General features: G+C 44.7%; 2 protein-coding genes across 4 annotated transcripts; both read right to left on the bottom strand.

Moving 5' to 3' along the window:
• Positions 1 to 2620: 2620 nt before the first annotated feature.
• On the bottom strand, positions 2621 to 10764 carry LOC308148165 (dehydrogenase/reductase SDR family member 11-like). 2 transcript variants are annotated; one of them, XM_080521604.1, is made up of 7 exons: positions 10390 to 10764; positions 9323 to 9532; positions 9100 to 9194; positions 7772 to 7901; positions 7562 to 7654; positions 3652 to 3717; positions 2621 to 3567 (listed from the first exon to the last, which is right to left on the bottom strand). In XM_080521604.1, the coding sequence occupies exons 1-7, from the start codon at positions 10627 to 10629 to the stop codon at positions 3526 to 3528; spliced, it is 876 nt and encodes a 291-aa protein (XP_080377730.1). In that variant the 5' UTR covers positions 10630 to 10764; the 3' UTR covers positions 2621 to 3525. The 2 variants fall into 2 exon arrangements, with proteins under 2 accessions (XP_080377730.1, XP_080377729.1); XM_080521603.1 differs by having other exon boundaries at positions 10354 to 10764.
• Positions 10765 to 10948: 184 nt separating this feature from the next.
• Positions 10949 to 19832, bottom strand: LOC308148167 (dehydrogenase/reductase SDR family member 11-like). Of its 2 annotated transcripts, none has more exons than XM_080521608.1 (7): positions 19652 to 19832; positions 17338 to 17547; positions 15183 to 15277; positions 13887 to 14016; positions 11690 to 11782; positions 11550 to 11615; positions 10949 to 11436 (listed from the first exon to the last, which is right to left on the bottom strand). In XM_080521608.1, exons 1-7 carry the CDS (start codon positions 19745 to 19747, stop codon positions 11395 to 11397), a joined length of 732 nt encoding a protein of 243 aa, XP_080377734.1. In that variant the 5' UTR covers positions 19748 to 19832; the 3' UTR covers positions 10949 to 11394. The 2 variants fall into 2 exon arrangements, with proteins under 2 accessions (XP_080377734.1, XP_080377733.1); XM_080521607.1 differs by having other exon boundaries at positions 10967 to 11436; positions 19616 to 19832.
• Positions 19833 to 20137: the final 305 nt, after the last annotated feature.

The raw sequence follows: 20137 nt of genomic DNA on the forward strand, positions 1-20137 counted from the left end.
AGGAGGACGTGAAGACTCTGAGCAACTTCCTCAGCGAGTCCCACGGGCGGGACGCGTCCAGAACCATGTCCAACCGCCGTGGAGACGGCGAGGTCCAACGGGAGGGGAGAGACGAGGCGTCCAACGAAGTCATGAAGGACCAGCCGGCCGCCGAGCCGCCACCAGCAGGCCCGGCAGAGTTGGGAGTGGACGCCACGGCAGAAGACGTCTCGCTGCCGGCGGCCCCCCCTCCCCCCCGCCCCCCCCCTCCCCAGGAAACACAAACCAGGAGGCGAAGGAAAGGGAAGAAGAGCAGGAAGACTCGTCCTCCGGCGTTCGTCCACGCCGGTGTCGCCGCAACGCTACGGCCCGGGCGGCAAAGCCTCGCGGATACGCATCCAACCGCCAGCCCCCCCGCCGTGGCCCCCCGCCAGCCCCCCCGCTAGCCCTCCCACCAGCCCCCCCATCGTGACCCCCACCAGCCCCCCCGCCAGTCCCCCCGCCGGCCCCCCCCGTGGTCAAAAGGAGCAGGTCGGAGGCGGCGGGAGGCCGAGAGAAGAGGAGGAAAGGCGGCGTCGCTTCTTCCGCCTCTGCCTCGGGAACCCTTCCTCGTCCGTCCCCGTCGCCGAGAGGCTGTCCCCCCCTCCGGAGGACGTCCCGGCCACTGAGGGGCTGTCCCCCCCCCAGGGGGACGTCTCGGCCGCCGTCCACCCCTTGTTTAGCGTGCTAAAGAGGCGGCGGTCCGAGGCGAGAAGACTGAGGAGGAAGAAAACGCTGACCCCCGCCCCCCCACTGAGACCCCGCCTCTTCCTTCCTCTGAAAACCTCCAAATCGCCGCGTTGGCGCCTCCTGACCGCGCCCCCGCCGCCGCACCGCCACGACAAACGCGGCTCTTTTACCGCCGCCGCTACGAAACGCCACCGGCAGGCCGCCGGGAAGCAAACGAGACGGCGAGAGAAGGCCGGCGTGGCGCCAGACACCACACAGAGCCGGACAGTGACGTTTACAACCGCGCCGCTAGCCGCCGCCGCCATGTCTGCAGAGCGCCACGTGACCTCAGCAGGGCCCACCTTCAGCCCCGCCCACCGGACGATGGAGAGAGCGAAGGAACAGTTCGCCAGGAAGAAGAGGAGGAAAGCAGCCGTGTTCGGTCGGCGGCACTGAGACGAACAGAAGAAAAACACATTTCAATAATTCACAATTTCAACTTTTCACTTCTGCGTCAGAATCGTAGTGACGGACGGACGTCGGCTAATTGGTGCGGGGGATTTTTTTTTTTTGGCAACAGATTTTCTGTGTTTCAGTAATAAAAGTTTTGACTTTGTGTTTGTTTGTGTTTCCACTTTATTCCAATCAGGAACCGCAGGAGACGATCTTCCTTTCATCTTTTTATTGCAGGTCAAATGTACTTTCATCTCTTGGATTAAAAAAAAAAAGGGTTTAGACTAGTATTTTATTATTATTTAGAAAAAGGAGCAAAACTAAAATAGGGAAGAAAAAAAATTCAAAAATGATTAGATTTTCAAAAAAGGGAAAAAAAACAACTTAAAATTGACGAAAAAAGCAAAAGCATGTGGCCATGAGACCAAAAGTCTTCCCTGTAAATAGTGTTTACTATATTTTAGTTAAACTGTATTAATATTCAATATTACCGATTGGATGTATGTTGTTTTTCTTTCTTATTTGATATTGAATGGTGGAGCCCAGCTTGAACTAATTTCACTCTGGGATTAATAAAGTATTTATACTCTATTCTCAAACTGCTGCCCAATTCACTTCAATTCAACTTTATTCATATCGCACCAGATACAACACAGCCAGAGGCGCTTTGAACAGAGAAACGCAACAAATAAAGAATGAAACGGTTTAAATCAGGTATAGAAACTGAAAATGTAAATGTCCACCGTCCTTTTGTGACCTTTTTTTTTTTTTTTTTTTAGATCATAGCTGCATTTTATAAAGTGTGTTGATATTCGGTTAAATCTCATGGAAACTCAAGATGTGTACTAACGTGCCTCGCCGTAGCTTTGGTCCACAAACACACATGTATGAAGCCCTCAGAGTTAATTCCAGTGGAATTATGCAAAATATTCCCTGATAATGTGTTGAGACACTTGGAGAGACAGGAAGTCGGTTCACTGTTAGAAAACAGCTTATTTACTAAGAATGCTTGTTTTCCAATGAGGACAGTGACATTATATTATATTATATTATATTATATTATATTATGTTATATTATATTATATTATGTTACATTCCATTCCATTCCATTATATTATATTACATGATATCATATTAAACTCGAGAAAAGCAAAGAGCTGGCAGTGTAACACTGAGAAGCTTGAGCCTCTTTCATGTGATTCTGAAGCTCAGAGAATTGGTCAGGAAATACTTGAGGATCAGTACTGGGCTCTGCTGTCGGGGGGGCCGGAGGACTTTGGCCTCCCGGTGGAGGTTTAGGACCCCCCCCCCCCCCCCCCCCGAGGTCAGCTGACGCTCACATGCTCACAGACCAAGTCACTTCCATTAACAACCTTTATACTGATATTTTCAGTTGTTATTTGTTGTCAGTTGTTCATTATTTCACCATTATTTGTGGTCAAGTTTTTGTTTCCGGTGAAAAATCAAACAATCCATCAAATTAAGGACATGAACAAGCTTTTTTTTATTACTTTTCCAGCTGCCACAGGTTATTTCACACGTTTGAAATGTTTTCATTTGTAAAAAAAAAAATAACAAAAAGAAAGTGGACTTGAGTGATGCTTAAAAAAACCTGTCCGCTACCAAATTAAAAGCACAATTTGGTTCAGTACATTCTGCAATGTCATCAGCGTATATTAAATTCTTTTTTTAATTCATTGCTTTGGGAGTTGATCTGGAATTTATTGATCTTTGGCGGAAGTCAGAAATCTCTGATTGCTCTTGTTTGGAACTGTCTTTATTTATTTATTTATTTATTCCCCTCTTTAACTGCTTGTTCTTGACTGGAGTTGCTTGTTCCACAAGTTGCTGCTTTCACAAGTTGCTGGTTCTATAAGTTGCTGCTTTCTCAAGTTGCTGGTTCTATAAGTTGCTGGTTCCACAAGTTGCTGGTTCTATAAGTTGCTGCTTTCTCAAGTTGCTGGTTCCACAAGTTGCTGGTTCTATAAGTTGCTGGTTCCACAAGTTGCTGGTTCTATAAGTTGCTGCTTTCTCAAGTTGCTGCTTTCTCGAGTTTCTGGTTCCACAAGTTGCTGGCTCTACAAGTTGCTGGTTTTTCAAGTTGCTGGTTCTACAAGTAACTGGTTTCACAAATTGCTGGTTCTACAAGTTGCTGCTTTCTCAAGTTGCTAGTTCCACAAGTTGCTGGTTCTATAAGTTGCTGGTTCCACAAGTTGCTGCTTTCACAAGTTGCTGGCTCTATAAGTTGCTGGTTCTATAAATTGCTGGTTCCACAAGTTGCTGCTTTCACAAGTTGCTGGTTCCACAAGTTGCTGGTTTCACAAGTTGCTGGTTCCACAAGTTGCTGCTTTCTCAAGTTGCTGGTTCCACAAGTTGCTGGTTCCTCTACCACGGCTCCTCGGCAGATTGCATCAGGATGTCGCCGATCTGAAACAAAAAGCATCGTCATCAAACCGCTCGCCGTAACTCGTCCGAGTTAGACGTTCCAGAAAACCAGCGAGGGCGACGAACCTGCACGTGAGGAGGCGCGCTGAGGATGTAGACGACGGCGTCGGCAACGTCCTGGGCGTCCAGAGGCTGCGAGGGGACAAACGGTAATGGAGATATTCTGAATTGTATTAAATAATCATACAGCCGGGGCCTTTCGGACCCCAATTGCTCCTGAACGACTCACAAAATTATACCAAAATAAAATGTCGTTTACACACAAGGTCCTTTTTAAAAGGGGCTTTTAACTATTTTGCCGGTACCTCGTAATAACTGTATGAAGTGATGGTACCTTGTAATAACTGTATGAAGTGATGGTACCTTGTAATAACTGTATGAAGTGATGGTACCTTGTAATTACTGTATGAAGTGATGGTACCTTATAATAACTGTATGAAGTGATGGTACCTTGTAATTACTGTATGAAGTGACGGTACCTTGTAATTACTGTATGAAGTGACGGTACCTCGTAATTACTGTATGAAGTGACGGTACCTCGTAATAACTGTATGAAGTGATGGTACCTCGTAATTACTGTATAAAGTGATGGTACCTTGTAATAACTGTATGAAGTGATGGTACCTTGTAATTACTGTATGAAGTGATGGTACCTTGTAATTACTGTATGAAGTGATGGTACCTTGTAATAACTGTATGAAGTGATGGTACCTTGTAATTACTGTATGAAGTGATGGTACCTTGTAATTACTGTATGAAGTGACGGTACCTTGTAATTACTGTATGAAGTGACGGTACCTTGTAATAACTGTATAAAGTGATGGTACCTTGTAATTACTGTATGAAGTGATGGTACCTTGTAATTACTGTATGAAGTGACGGTACCTTGTAATAACTGTATAAAGTGATGGTACCTTGTAATTACTGTATGAAGTGATGGTACCTTGTAATTACTGTATGAAGTGATGGTACCTTGTAATTACTGTATGAAGTGATGGTACCTTGTAATTACTGTATGAAGTGACGGTACCTTGTAATTACTGTATGAAGTGATGGTACCTTGTAATAACTGTATGAAGTGACGGTACCTTGTAATAACTGTATGAAGTGATGGTACCTTGTAATTACTGTATGAAGTGATGGTACCTTGTAATAACTGTATGAAGTGACGGTACCCTGTAATAACTGTATGAAGTGACGGTACCTTGTAATTACTGTATGAAGTGATGGTACCTTGTAATAACTGTATGAAGTGACGGTACCCTGTAATAACTGTATGAAGTGATGGTACCTTGTAATTACTGTATGAAGTGATGGTACCTTGTAATAACTGTATGAAGTGACGGTACCCTGTAATAACTGTATGAAGTGATGGTACCTTGTAATTACTGTATGAAGTGACGGTACCTCGTAATAACTGTATGAAGTGATGGTACCTCGTAATAACTGTATAAAGTGATGGTACCTTGTAATAACTGTATGAAGTGATGGTACCTTGTAATAACTGTATGAAGTGATGGTACCTTGTAATTACTGTATGAAGTGACGGTACCTTGTAATAACTGTATGAAGTGATGGTACCTTGTAATTACTGTATGAAGTGATGGTACCTTGTAATTACTGTATGAAGTGATGGTACCTTGTAATAACTGTATGAAGTGACGGTACCCTGTAATAACTGTATGAAGTGATGGTACCTTGTAATAACTGTATGAAGTGATGGTACCTCGTAATAACTGTATGAAGTGATGGTACCTCGTAATAACTGTATAAAGTGATGGTACCTTGTAATAACTGTATGAAGTGATGGTACCTTGTAATAACTGTATGAAGTGATGGTACCTTGTAATTACTGTATGAAGTGACGGTACCTTGTAATTACTGTATGAAGTGACGGTACCTCGTAATAACTGTATGAAGTGATGGTACCTCGTAATTACTGTATAAAGTGATGGTACCTTGTAATAACTGTATGAAGTGATGGTACCTTGTAATTACTGTATGAAGTGATGGTACCTTGTAATTACTGTATGAAGTGATGGTACCTTGTAATTACTGTATGAAGTGATGGTACCTTGTAATAACTGTATGAAGTGATGGTACCTTGTAATTACTGTATGAAGTGATGGTACCTTGTAATAACTGTATGAAGTGATGGTACCTTGTAATTACTGTATGAAGTGACGGTACCTTGTAATAACTGTATAAAGTGATGGTACCTTGTAATTACTGTATGAAGTGATGGTACCTTGTAATTACTGTATGAAGTGATGGTACCTTGTAATTACTGTATGAAGTGACGGTACCTTGTAATAACTGTATAAAGTGATGGTACCTTGCAATAACTGTATGAAGTGATGGTACCTTGTAATAACTGTATGAAGTGATGGTACCTTGTAATAACTGTATGAAGTGATGGTACCTTGTAATAACTGTATGAAGTGATGGTACCTTGTAATAACTGTATGAAGTGATGGTACCTTGTAATAACTGTATGAAGTGATGGTACCTTGTAATAACTGTATGAAGTGATGGTACCTTGTAATTACTGTATGAAGTGATGGTACCTTGTAATTACTGTATGAAGTGATGGTACCTTGTAATTACTGTATGAAGTGACGGTACCTTGCAATAACTGTATGAAGTGACGGTACCTTGTAATTACTGTATGAAGTGATGGTACCTTGTAATTACTGTATGAAGTGACGGTACCTCGTAATAACTGTATGAAGTGATGGTACCTCGTAATAACTGTATGAAGTGATGGTACCTTGTAATTACTGTATGAAGTGACGGTACCTTGTAATTACTGTATGAAGTGATGGTACCTTGTAATTACTGTATGAAGTGATGGTACCTTGTAATAACTGTATGAAGTGACGGTACCTTGTAATAACTGTATGAAGTGATGGTACCTTGTAATTACTGTATGAAGTGATGGTACCTTGTAATTACTGTATGAAGTGATGGTACCTTGTAATTACTGTATGAAGTGACGGTACCTTGCAATAACTGTATGAAGTGACGGTACCTTGTAATTACTGTATGAAGTGATGGTACCTTGTAATAACTGTATGAAGTGACGGTACCTTGCAATAACTGTATGAAGTGACGCTACAGTACCTTGTAATAACTGTATGAAGTGACGCTACAGTACCTTGTAATAACTGTATGAAGTGATGGTACCTTGTAATTACTGTATGAAGTGACGGTACCTTGCAATAACTGTATGAAGTGACGGTACCTTGTAATAACTGTATGAAGTGACGCTACAGTACCTTGTAATAACTGTATGAAGTGACGCTACAGTACCTTGTAATAACTGTATGAAGTGACGCTACAGTACCTTGTAATAACTGTATGAAGTGACGCTACAGTACCTTGTAATAACTGTATGAAGTGATGGTACCTTGTAATTACTGTATGAAGTGACGGTACCTTGCAATAACTGTATGAAGTGACGGTACCTTGTAATAACTGTATGAAGTGACGCTACAGTACCTTGTAATAACTGTATGAAGTGACGCTACAGTACCTTGTAATAACTGTATGAAGTGACGCTACAGTACCTTGTAATAACTGTATGAAGTGACGCTACAGTACCTTGTAATAACTGTATGAAGTGACGCTACAGTACCTTGTAATAACTGTATGAAGTGACGCTACAGTACCTTGTAATAACTGTATGAAGTGATGGTACCTTGTAATTACTGTATGAAGTGACGGTACCTTGCAATAACTGTATGAAGTGACGGTACCTTGTAATAACTGTATGAAGTGACGCTACAGTACCTTGTAATAACTGTATGAAGTGATGGTACCTTGTAATAACTGTATGAAGTGACGCTACAGTACCTTGTAATAACTGTATGAAGTGATGGTACCTTGTAATAACTGTATGAAGTGACGCTACAGTACCTTGTAATAACTGTATGAAGTGACGGTACCTTGTAATAACTGTATGAAGTGACGGTACCTTGTAATAACTGTATGAAGCTGCAGCTTTGTCCGGGTCGTTGCTGTAGAGCCGGGCAATGAAGTCTGACACCACCAGCCCAGGAGAAACCGACTGCAAACCGAGGGGGGGGGGGGGGGGGGGACGGACGGTCAGGCTCTCATGTAATAACCCATGAAGGAAACATGAATCACCTCATTTCCCACGTTCTGTTCACGCCGCAGGTCTTACCGTGACCCGGATGTGGGACTTGGCCCGACACAGCTCCTGCCTCAGGCCCTCGGTCAGCGCCCCCACGGCGTACTTGGTGGCGGTGTAGAAATGCAGGTCGGAGTTGTCGACCACGCGATGTCCACACACGCTGGGACCAGATGGTGCACGTGGAAAAAACATCAGACACCAGTCAATTTCAATTACAAAGTTATGGAGCTGCATTAGACACTGCAACGACAGCCCATTGGAACCCCCCCCTATAGGGGGCCCCTTTCAGAGTAGTCACTGGTTAGATTCCAGTAAGGGGGGGAGGGGGGGGGGGTTGACTGATGGCAGATATCAGCAACACAACCTGTAACCCCTGGATACGTGTCAATGACACGACAGGAACCTCCCTGATGGGGCCCCACTGCACTACCCTGCATCAACGCACGGAAAAAAAGTGAAGCGGACAAACAAACAAACCCCCTCATGGGAACATGAAGCCAAGAGAAAAGAAAAACAAGGGGAGGATGGAAAGAAGAAAAAGTGATGTTGGTGTGAGAGAATGTGTGTAAGATGTGTGTGTGTGTGTGTAATGTTATTAAAAAAAAGTTAATCCCAGTTAATCCCCAACTCCCAGTCATCGACAAAAAAAAACAGCAGAAAAGTTTACTGCACATTTAAGTGCAGTAAACTTAAGTGAATACGATATATATATTAATCATTCATATTTGACAGTGTGGTTAACGACACTCTTCTTAGAGCACCTCTTTATTCTTATTTCAGCAGCTTTGTTACAAGAAGCAGTCCAGCTTTGCTCACACAGTAACACCAGCTCTGGTTTCCATGGAGACAGATGTTCAGAGGTCCTGAGATATGGACAGAAAAAAGATTGTGGCTGCATTTGCAGAAGCTCAGGCCTACAAGCAGCAGTTTTAAGAAAGGAAAACATAAAAACACAAAAAGATGAAAAACCAAGGTGTCACACTTACTTACTTCCACTTTAATTCCTTGTTTTTTTACTTGTTTGTAGTTTTATCATGCCTTCCAGATGTTTGTTTTTCGGGCATTCATAATTTAATCAAATATATATAAAAGGAGGCCCCGCAGTCCTTCTTGCCCTCGGGCCCCCAGGGGGTCTCAAAGCACCCCTGCCACTTTGATCTATTGACACTCAGGTTAATCATCTGTCTTCTGGCTTTGAGACGCCCGTCCACCACCACGACGCACGGAGAACACGGTTTTCATTAAACACGTTCAGAGTCGGATCGGAAATGCGGCTCCACTGCACTTTGCCAAGTTTGTTTTGTTTTGTTTTTTTCTGCACCGAAGTCGAAGTCATATCTGAAAACCCCGGCGTCAACCTGCTCAGGTGGATGATGTGTCCGTCGTCCACGTTCCTCTCCTTCATCGACTGGTACGCCTCTCGTGTGCAGATGCTCAACGCCAGGACGTTCACCTGCACAAACAACCAGACCAGCGTCGTCCTGAAGACCAAAGTCTGACGCTCACCTCGTTTGCTCAAGTCAACAAAGCAGCGGATAATTTGGCCGCCGTGACTACAACTCCAGCCGGAGCCGAGCTCACCTCCAGCATGTTCCTCCAGCCGCCGGTCGCTCCGCTCAGCAGCGGCTCCGGGTGGCCCAGGCCCGCGTTGTTGACGCACACGTCCACGCCGCCGTGCTGCGTCTTGATGGCGGCGAACAAGGACAGGATCTCCTCCTCCTTGGTCAGGTCGCACTGGAACGGCACCAAGACGCCGTCGAGGCCGGAGCTCTGGCACTCTGAGGACAGTTTCTGGGGCCAGACAAGACGAGACGAGACGAGACGAGACGAGACGAGACGAGACGAGACGAGACAAGATGAGACAACATTCGATCAGACCAGATCAGACCAGATCAGATCAGATCAGATAAGAGTCTCACAGCAGCAGAAAAGCAGGACAGGAGAACAAAACCCTCACATTGTACATGATAAAAATAGAATCAAATAAAATCACACAGTGCAAAATAAAAGTGGTAAAACCTGAATCCAAGAAGCGTTAGAGAAGAGGCGGTAACTTAACATGTGTGGGTCCGATCAAAGGTGGCGATGTTATTGCGCAATAAGTAAGTAAGTAAGTAAATAAATAACATCACCAACAAGCCAAATAAAGCAGTTAATTTTTAACAGCTGTTCAGGGAACTGGTGAGAGAAGATGACTTTACTGCTGCTGGTCGTTATAAAAGCTGCAGAGTGTTTTGGTGCCAAATGTAGTAATTCACTGCGCGGGGCTCAAAACGTCCATGCATAGGAAATAATATATGTTCTGCTGCACATGTCATTCTGTTTTCACTTCAGCAGGGCAGAAATACTTTGCACATCGTGTTTGCTGAGGAAACACATTTCCCATGGTGAATAAAGGAATTCCTGTGTCCGCCCATCCTGCATTATGTAAGAGGGGAAATGAAACCCCATAACATTGTTTTTATTAGACGTTAGAGTTTTTTTTTCTTCACTTTTGTCACATTCATGCATATATAAATATATTTAAAACTTGTTTTAAAGCTTGTGCGAACGTTTCTTTTTTTCTAACCTAACAAGTGCCAAGATAAATAAAGTTGAGCGCGTGACCACACCTGGATCTTGTCCACGTCCCGGGCGCAGCCAATCACCTTCATCCCGCAGCGGACCAGCTCCTTGGCGATCGCCGCCCCGATCCCGACCGAGGCTCCGGTCACCAGAGCCACTCTGCCCCGCCAGCGCTCCATCACACCGGACAGTCCAGCGCCGAGCAAAGCGAGCGGAGAGGCGGCAGCGGGAGTGGAGAGAGCAAGCAAGCCTGCGGGAGGAGGGGCGAACAGACGGGGACGCCTGCTGACGCCATCTTGGATGGGTCCCACTGCGATAGACATAACAGCAGCGCGACGCCATCTTGGATGGGTCCACCCTGCTCCTCTGGGGCTTTTATTTCGACAGAGGAAGGTTTATTCCGCCTGTAATAATCACCAGTTCATTCCTCCCTGGATTTTAACAAAACAAATATGATCGTTTATGCTGAGAAACGTTGTATTATGCTTTTTTTTTTTTTTTTTTTTTACAAAGACTGACATTTGATATGACATATTACGAAACAGACAGAGAAAGAGAGATACAGCCCTTATGTCAAAAGCAATGACACAATCATGTCTTCATATTTATGTTTTTGTGTGTTGTGAGTATATTCAATTCAATTTAACAGCCACACGTGTGTGCGTGTGTATGCATACGTGTGTGTCAGTGGAAGGGAAGATAACATATTTACCTATTTATAACATGTAATATGTGAGGATGCATAAAAAAAAAAGAGTTGAAGAAACAAGGGAGCGATTCGAGTCTGAGCAGACTCCTGATGCTCACAGCAGTATGGGACAAACCAAATATCCCCATACCCCAAAGATCCCCGCCCAGCACGGTGTGAGGCGTCGATATAACCCGCAACCAGGGACATCATTTCAAAATAAAACAAATTCTCCAGTCAATAACCGCTCGGGTGACGTTTGTTTACTGCTTTCATGTCGGTCTTACAGAGAGACGCCAGAAAGTGAATTTCAGAGCTTCGCCTGTTCCGATTTGAACGTTTTGTTCTTTGCGATCAAAATCAGCTGACGACCGACGGTTCCCAGGCGTCGACGGAGGCGTCAGTACGGCTGCTTCACCGGTCGCATCTGGACGTCTCCGATCTGAAACACAAGGTCGACGTCACCGAGCCGAAGTAAACAGTCGTGATTTCCACCGTTAAAAAAAACAAAACCCCCAAAAACATGGTGAGCGACTCGACTGAAGAACGACCCACCTGCACATGCGGCGGAGCGGCGAGGACGTACACTACCGCATTCGCCACGTCCATGGCCTCCAGCGCCTGGCCGCGAGAAAGAGGCGGAGTTAAAACGGGCGGGTTCCCAGCAGGTGGCGCCGTGACGGCGGAGAACTCACCTTGAAGCCGGTGTAGGCGCCGGCGGCTTTGTCGGCGTCGTCCTTGTAGAGCCGGGGAGCAAATTCTGTTTCAACTCGACCCGGAGAAATGCACTGGACAGAGACGCTCACATTATTCTCATCGTCCGAACCAAACAAACAAACAAACAAACTGAAATGTGACGGCGAAAACAAGGGGAAGAAAACACTAATTCAATTCAATTCTAGCCCTGGAAACCAGCATCACATCCTGAAGCAACGTTTTAAAATATATATATTTTAAAAAAAAAGCTTACCGTACTTTTACTCCAAATTCACCCAAATAACTGGCTTCTTGTTCAAGATCGTCCCGAGATTGTGATTCGGTTATTTGATCAGCCGAGTGGAAAACTTCACTCGTTTTATTAGAGGGCAGGAAGAAGCGTGAGCTTGTTTTTTTTAAATCCAGCTTTAAATCTGCTTCCTGTGTGTTTTTACCTAAACTTAAGTTGTTGATTTATTGTTTTGATTTTACATCTAAATTTCTCATAGTTTAGTTTTGGAACATTCCTCTTTGAAACGATGGTAAATATTAAGTATATAAAAGAGCCTCTGAAGTCCCAACTGATAGTTTTAAAAAGTGTTGAATTGTGCATTTCAGTGTTTTTCAACCTTTTTGAGCCAAGACACACTTTTTTCTTTGGAAACATCTGGAGGCACACCACCACCACCTCCACCACCACCACCTCCACCACCACCACCTCCTCCACCTCCACCTCCACCTCCACCTCCACCACCACCTCCACCACCATCACCTAAAAATGTTAAAAAGTTAAACTCTGCAGCCTCTATTAACAATATAAAGTCTTTCTCATCAAAGTTTGATCAACAGGAATCCAGTAAATCCAGAAACAAGGACTTTTTTTAATAGTGCCTCCGTCAGTGTGAAACCTGGACCTGATGGATGAAGAGCTGAGATCCTGGTTTTCAAAAACTTCTCCATCACTGTCACTGACACAGTACTTTGATACAAGATGGTAGCAGGAGGTGGAGATGAACCACACTGACGTCTGTCACTTTACATTTCACCGGCAAAGTTCTGTGCTGCCCTCTAGTGGTGAAGAGTATTTATACATGATTACTCTGCAACACACTGTCGCTGTGAGAGCAAAGGTTTTTTTGGAAAATAATGTGAAATGTGATAATTTCCCACGGCTCAGCTGACGATCTGGAGGAAACACCAGTGAGCCGCGGAGCAGAGGGTGAAAAACTCTGGTCTATTTTACACAGTCTCATTACGAGTGGACAATTTTGAATCTTTTCCTCCTTCTGCAATACAAATTTTATATCAGGATCCTTTTTTCTTTTACCCCACAGGCGTCGGGATGAATTGTGGCTTGTTCTACATGTGTATGTCTATAATGTGACTCTGTAGAATTAAACAGGTTGTTGACACTTGCATGTTTTTTTAAGGTTTTATAATAAAAAAAAAAATAGAAAAAGGTGTTATAGTGTTCAAGGTTGTAGTTTGACCGGTTCTTCTACGGACATAATGTCAATGGTAAAGTTTTTGTTTGTTTGTTTGTTTGTTTGTCCCCCTCATCAGGTCTGCGTTTTGTTCTGGTTCTGCAGGTTCTTCCTGTTAAAAGTTAGTTTTTCCTTTTCTTCAGTCCCTCCTTGGTTTTCCTCTGTAAAACTGCTGTTTTTTTTTTTGGGGGGTGGGGGGGGGGGGGGGTTGTATTTAGATCTACAGAACTAAAATTGAACTGATTCAGTAATTCACAACATAAAAAAACAATAAAAAATGACATTATTTTCACTAACGATGGTCTCTGGTTAAGAAAATATAGATTTCAGGATGTATGAGGGGAGAAACCTTCTTCTTCTTCTTCCTCTTCCTCTTCTTCTTTGCTTCCTCTTCTTCTTTGCTTCCTCTACTTCTTCTTCCTCTTCTTCTTTGCTTCCTCTTCTTCTTCTTCTTCTTTGCTTCCTCTTCCTCTTCTTCCTCTACTTCTTCTTCCTCTTCTTCTTCTTTGCTTCCTCTTCCTCTTCTTCCTCTACTTCTTCTTCCTCTTCTTCTTCTTCCTCTTCTTCTTCGCTTCCTCTTCTTCTTCTTCCTCTACTTCTTCTTCCTCTTTCTCTTCTTCTTTGCTTCCTCTTCCTTTTCTTCTATCACCACTTAGGCTCCATGAGGCTGGAGAACCTGCCGCCGTGCCGTCGGGCCAGGCTGCAGTCTTACCGTGGTTCGGATCTGGGAGTCGGCCTGACGCAGTTCCTGCCGCAGGCCCTCCGTCAGCGCCGTCACTGCGTACTTGGTGGCGGTGTAGAAATGGAGATCGGGGGCGGGGATCACGACGTGGCCGCAGACGCTGCAACACAAGACGTCCCGGCGGTCGGCTGGTTAATGTCCACCAACACGAGTTCACTTAATGAAGCTAACTGTGACGTCTGGCGCCTCATGACCGGGGATTTCAGTTAAAAAAATAAGTTTAATTAAGCCTTAAGTCCTAGTGAAATGAAGGTTCCACCTCCAAAACACCCTGGCTGTCGCTTCTAGGGACATTTTCCTGCTAACTGGCTGAAGGTCAAATGTTAAAACACGACAATCTGAGAGAAAATAGCCGATAAACGGCGCTATTTCCTCTGCTGGGCGGAGCTTCTGACAATAACAGAGTGACATCACGAGTTGTGCACACGCCCAAGTTGTGTTTACATTATGGAGGATCAGAGTTTTGACCACGAAGAGGCTGAATTGAACCAGATTTCATCATCATGGTCATTTCAAACCCAGTGATTGATGAAGAAGACACAGAAGGTGGTTCTGCCATCGGTGACCCCGTCTGGAACATGTTTGAGGAAGCAGAAGACGCTTCGTCCTCCATTCGTCCTCGTCTCCTCGCCTCAGCAGCCGCCACTTTTCACCTTTGAGGCTTTGAGGCTCTTGACTTTTGGCAGAACGACCGTCTTCCTGGATCCAACACGTCCAAGAGCTAGAAGACTGAGGAATCACCGGAGAGTCCAGGTGTTACTGGATCGTCTGCTAGCCGCCCGAGCTAGCGACTCCCGCTAGCCGCTCGAGCTAGTGGTTCCCGCTAGCCGCTCGAGCTAGCGCCTCCCGCTAGCCACGCGAGCTAGTGGCTCCCACCGCCCGTGCTCCTTTCCTCCTCTCTGGTCTCTTCCAGGCTCAATCTTTCATCAAGGCTCATAAAACGGCGACTAGAACTTCAAAACACTGTAAAAACTTGGATATTTAAGAGGAAACAAGCCGATATAAACACAACAGATCGAGATGTGCACAACTCGTGATGTCACACATAGGCTCCGCCCACAACGAAGGATTCCCCGATTTTGTCGGCTGGAGATTCAAAATTCAAATAACTTTGTTATGCGACAACAGTGGTGGGGCAGAGTCGGAGGAACCTTACAAGTAGAACCACAACTATCGTTTTTTGCAAAGTAGTGTTTTACATTTCACTGGGACTTTAAGTATGTTGAGATTAAACGCAGCAAGTGTTTTTTTTTTTTTTATCCACACCTGTTGATATGGATGATGTGTCCGTCTTCCACGTTCGTCTCCTTCATGGACCGATACGCCTCACGTGTGCAGATGCTCAACGCCAGGACGTTCACCTGCAGCACAGAGCGGCGGTTCACACGCAGACCGGCGGTTCACGCGCAGACCGGCGGTTCACGCGCAGACCGGCGGTTCACTTGTAGACCGGCGGGTCACCTGCAGACCGGCGGTTCACTTGTAGACCGGCGGGTCACGTGCAGACCGGCGGGTCACGTGCAGACCGGCGGTTCACCTGCAGACCGGCGGTTCACGTGCAGACCGGCGGTTCACGTGCAGACCGGCGGTTCACGTGCAGACCGGCGGGTCACGTGCAGACCGGCGGTTCACCTGCAGACCGGCGGTTCACCTGCAGACCAGCGGTTCACGTGCAGACCGGCGGTTCACCTGCAGACCAGCGGTTCACGTGCAGACCGGCGGTTCACGTGCAGACCGGCGGTTCACGTGCAGACTGGCGGGTCACGTGCAGACCGGCGGTTCACGTGCAGACCGGCGGTTCACGTGTAGACTGGCGGGTCACGTGCAGACCGGCGGTTCACGTGCAGACCGGCGGGTCACGTGCAGACCGGCGGTTCACGTGTAGACTGGCGGGTCACGTGCAGACCGGCGGTTCACCTGCAGACCGGCCGTTCACGTGTAGACTGGCGGGTCACGTGCAGACCGGCGGTTCACCTGCAGACCGGCCGTTCACGTGCAGACCGGGCCTCACATCACGGCAGGGAGGCTGCAGCTCCTCTGTCAGTCACTTTATGTGTAAAGATCTGCTTTTTATTCTATGTGCACACAAGTGGCATCTTCAAAAGGACTTTTATCTTTTGGCTGCAAAAGGCAAAAATATAATGGAAAAAAAATTGTTAAAACTACATGAAATGGGGAAAAAAAATGCCAAAACAGCATTACATTTTTTTTTTAAATGACTACAATTTCTAAATGTATTTTTTTAAAAAGGCTTTAAAATGGAGGGAAAAAACATAAAACCGCTTAAAAGTAAAAAAAAAATACCATTGAAAAGATTTTAAAAAAGTTGAAAAGAAAGTGTGAATCTGAAAATATGATGAAAATACATCCTAAATTGTAAATGAAACTTCAGAAATGAGAGAGTTTGTACTTTCCCCCCCAAAAAACTACTACCATATTTTCCACACTATAAGACACACCTACATTGACTGACATAATTTACAACTTTGTTCATATATAAGGCGCATGCATTAGACCAGTGGTCAGCAACCTTTATAGCTCAAAGCCATTAGGTTACATTTTCCACTGATTCTAACACCCAGAGAGGTGCACACACTTTATTTTGATAGTCCTACCTGCAGCCTATGCCAGGAGGAGACTACACACAAAACCTTCTTCACTGCTGGTTGACAACTTACAACTACCGGTAATAAACTAAACTACATGAACTAAGCAACAAAAACACAACACAACACAATTATTACCGACACCACAAACCAAATAGAACCCCCAATAATTGCATTTAAAACACCACAAACAGAAACTCCCATAATTCATTGCAGCTATCGGCTGCACTGAGGAGCTCAGGATGCAAGGCATGATGGGAATTCATGTTTTGTGTTGTTGGAGGTTATTGTGGGTTGTTGTTGGGCTTGGTGTTGTGTTGATTGTGTTTATGTGTTTTTGTTCCCCAGTTTAGGGAGTAATTATTTCATCTAGTTTATTTTGGTTTGTTAGAATGTTGGTGTGCAACCATGAGTGATGAATGTGTTGTGTGGAGTGTCGTCCGCTCTGAGGATCCGGTTGCAAAGTTAGAGTTGTCAAAATAAAAGCTTCTGGTTGTTCAGCTGTCAAATAGCAGTCTGGAGTGGAGCAATTCTTCCATATATAAGGCGCACCGGGCTATAAGGCGCACTGGCAGCGTTTGAGAAAATTTCAGGTATTTAGGTGCCTTATAGTACGGAAAATACGGTAATATATATCTCTTCTGGTCATAAACTTTGCAGAATCCTGGTTTATATGAACAGATAAATAAATGAGGCTGTGGCTGTGATGGAACAACAACCGGCTGCAGGCGGAACCTCCAACCTGAGTCCACGTCAGTAAAGGTCATGAACTCCGCCTCCTCCGTCACCCGGAGCTAAAGTGGAGCCGAGCTCACCTCCAGCATGTTCCTCCAGCCGCCGGTCGCTCCGCTCAGCAGCGGCTCCGGGTGGCCCAGGCCCGCGTTGTTGACGCACACGTCCACGCCGCCGTGCTGCGTCTTGATGGCGGCGAACAAGGACAGGATCTCCTCCTCCTTGGTCAGGTCGCACTGGAACGGCACCAAGACGCCGTCGAGGCCGGAGCTCTGGCACTCTGAGGACAGTTTCTGGGGCCAGACAAGACGAGACGAGACGAGATAAGATAAAATCAGATAAGACAAGACAAGACAAGACAAGATCAGATCAGATCAGATCAGATCAGATCAGATCAGATCAGATCAGATCAGACAAGACAAGACAAGACAAGACAAGACAAGACAAGATAAAATAAGATAAGACAAGACAAGACAAGACCACACCAGACAAGACAAGTCAAAATCAGATAAGACAAGACAAGACGAAATCAGAGAAGACAAGACCATACCATACCAGACAAGATAAAATCAGATAAGACAAGACAAGACCACACCAGATAAGACAAGACAAGACAAAACCAGATAAGACAAGACAAGTCAAAATCAGATAAGACAAGACAAGACAAAATCAGATAAGACAAGACCACACCAGACAAGACAAGATAAAATCAGATAAGACAAGACAAGACCACATCAGACAAGACAAGTCAAAATCAGATAAGACAAGACAAGTCAAAATCAGATAAGACAAGACAAGACAAAATCGGATAAGACAAGACAAGATAAAATCAGATAAGACAAGACAAGACAACATCAGACAAGACAAGTCAAAATCAGATAAGACAAGACAAGACAAAATCAGATAAGACAAGACAAGTCAAAATCAGATAAGACAAGACAAGACAAAATCAGATAAGACAAGACAAGATAAAATCAGATAAGACAAGACCACATCAGACCAGATAAGACAAGACAAGACCACATCAGACCAGATAAGACAAGACCACATCAGACCAGATAAGACAAGACAAGACAAGATAAAATCAGATAAGACAAGACAAGACCACATCAGACCAGATAAGACAAGACAAGACAAGATAAAATCAGATAAGACAAGACAAGACCACATCAGACAAGACAAGATAAAATCAGATAAAACCAGACCAGACAAGACCATCAGCTTCATTTGCCGTCTAAAGTGAGACAATATTCTTTCTATGTAGATGAATGAGGGATACGATACGATATTGATCCCATATCACCACGAATCCTACGTACTTTTATTACGCATCTTGTAGGGTGGAATGTTAGGAAAAACTGACCCCTATATTATAAACCTTCAACATAAAATCTACAATATTCTACAGTTGAATTAAATAAAAAAAATAATTAGAAGACCCTGAAAAACAACTTAATTAAATCCAATAAGAACAAATTATACTTTTAAAGTGCAAACAAAAGAACAAGTTTACTTCAGGTATTTGTTCCTGTCAGTACGTGCTGTGGACAAAAACAACACATTGTTGTGCGGAAATACACTTTTAAACTTCTTTATACATCCGGGGAGTACTTTCGTTACAAAGTACTGGAGAAATGTAACGAGGCTGGAGGTGCTCAATTCATTTAAACCCGACATGAGCGCGCACACGTCGTCGTCGTCGTCGTTGTTGTTGTTGTGATCACGTGGGCTCCGCGTGCATGATCAGGCACGTTCTATTGGCTGGAGCGGCTGCTCTTCTACTTCTTCGGCATTTGTGGGGGCGGCACTGACGCTACGGTGCACGAGCGCCCCCTACTGAGTTGGTGTGTGAACCACACGCGAGTCACCTATGAACATTATTATTATTATTATTATTATTATTATTATCAGATGCAGACCAATAAAATCCGATACTCGATTTCGGGCTGATATCGAGCCGATATCCGATAAATAGTTAATGTTTACATCGTTGCATCATTGTGAGTCAAAGGGCAGCCGTGTTGAAAGATATGATCTTATATACGAGATACGTGAAACAATCTTTATATATGTTCTGTGATTGGGATTTTATCTGTATTAAAGAATCAGAGGGAGCCGCACAACTCACGTCACTTCAAGTTAAATATTAACCGGTTTGTCTTTTAGTCATGGCGACTGTCTAAATATTTACACCCGAATTCTGTTTCCTGGTGCGTATTTTTTTTAAATTTTCGGTCACGAAAAGTAATCGTGTGAGCTCGTACGCACACTTGTGTTTTTGCACGGAACCAACAGTTGTGGACTGTTTCTTCCCGGTGAGCGAAGGAAAAGTGCAGAATAAAGTTGAGCGCGTGACCACACCTGGATCTTGTCCACGTCCCGGGCGCAGCCAATCACCTTCATCCCGCAGCGGACCAGCTCCTTGGCGATCGCCGCCCCGATCCCGACCGAGGCTCCGGTCACCAGAGCCACTCTGCCCCGCCAGCGCTCCATCACACCGGACAGTCCAGCGCCGAGCAAAGCGAGCGGAGAGGCGGCAGCGGGAGTGGAGAGAGCAAGCAAGCCTGCGGGAGGAGGGGTCCTGAATGCAACACTACCAGTGACGTCACTGCGCTGCGTCATGGACACTGGGAGAGTTTTGTTTCTAACGAGAGGATCTACTCCTGGCCACTGCTCAAATATTCTGCTCAAGTAAAAGCGCAATTAATACACATTTTTTGACCGGTTCTTCTACGGACATAATGTCAATGGTAAAGTTTTTGTTTGTTTGTTTGTTTGTTTGTCCCCCTCATCAGGTCTGCGTTTGTTCTGGTTCTGCAGGTTCTTCCTGTTAAAAGTTAGTTTTTCCTTTTCTTCGTTCCCTCCTTGGTTTTTCTCTGTAAA

Source organism: Blennius ocellaris (assembly GCF_963422515.1).
Source record: "Blennius ocellaris genome assembly, contig: SCAFFOLD_180, whole genome shotgun sequence".
NCBI lineage: Eukaryota > Metazoa > Chordata > Actinopteri > Blenniiformes > Blenniidae > Blennius > Blennius ocellaris.

Coding starts and splice junctions, on each gene's coding strand:
- LOC308148165 (XM_080521603.1), bottom strand. CDS start 10,629: ATGTCTATCGCAGTGGGACCCATCCAAGATGGCGTCAGCAGGCGTCCC. Junction 9,195..9,322: donor GCTGGAGGAACATGCTGGAG/GTGAGCTCGGCT, acceptor TTGTTTGTGCAG/GTGAACGTCCTGGCGTTGAG. Junction 7,655..7,771: donor AGTCCCACATCCGGGTCACG/GTAAGACCTGCG, acceptor CTCGGTTTGCAG/TCGGTTTCTCCTGGGCTGGT.
- LOC308148167 (XM_080521607.1), bottom strand. CDS start 19,747: ATGGAGCGCTGGCGGGGCAGAGTGGCTCTGGTGACCGGAGCCTCGGTC. Junction 11,783..13,886: donor ACTCCCAGATCCGAACCACG/GTAAGACTGCAG, acceptor GTCTCTGTCCAG/TGCATTTCTCCGGGTCGAGT. Junction 11,616..11,689: donor GCGCCTACACCGGCTTCAAG/GTGAGTTCTCCG, acceptor TCTCGCGGCCAG/GCGCTGGAGGCCATGGACGT.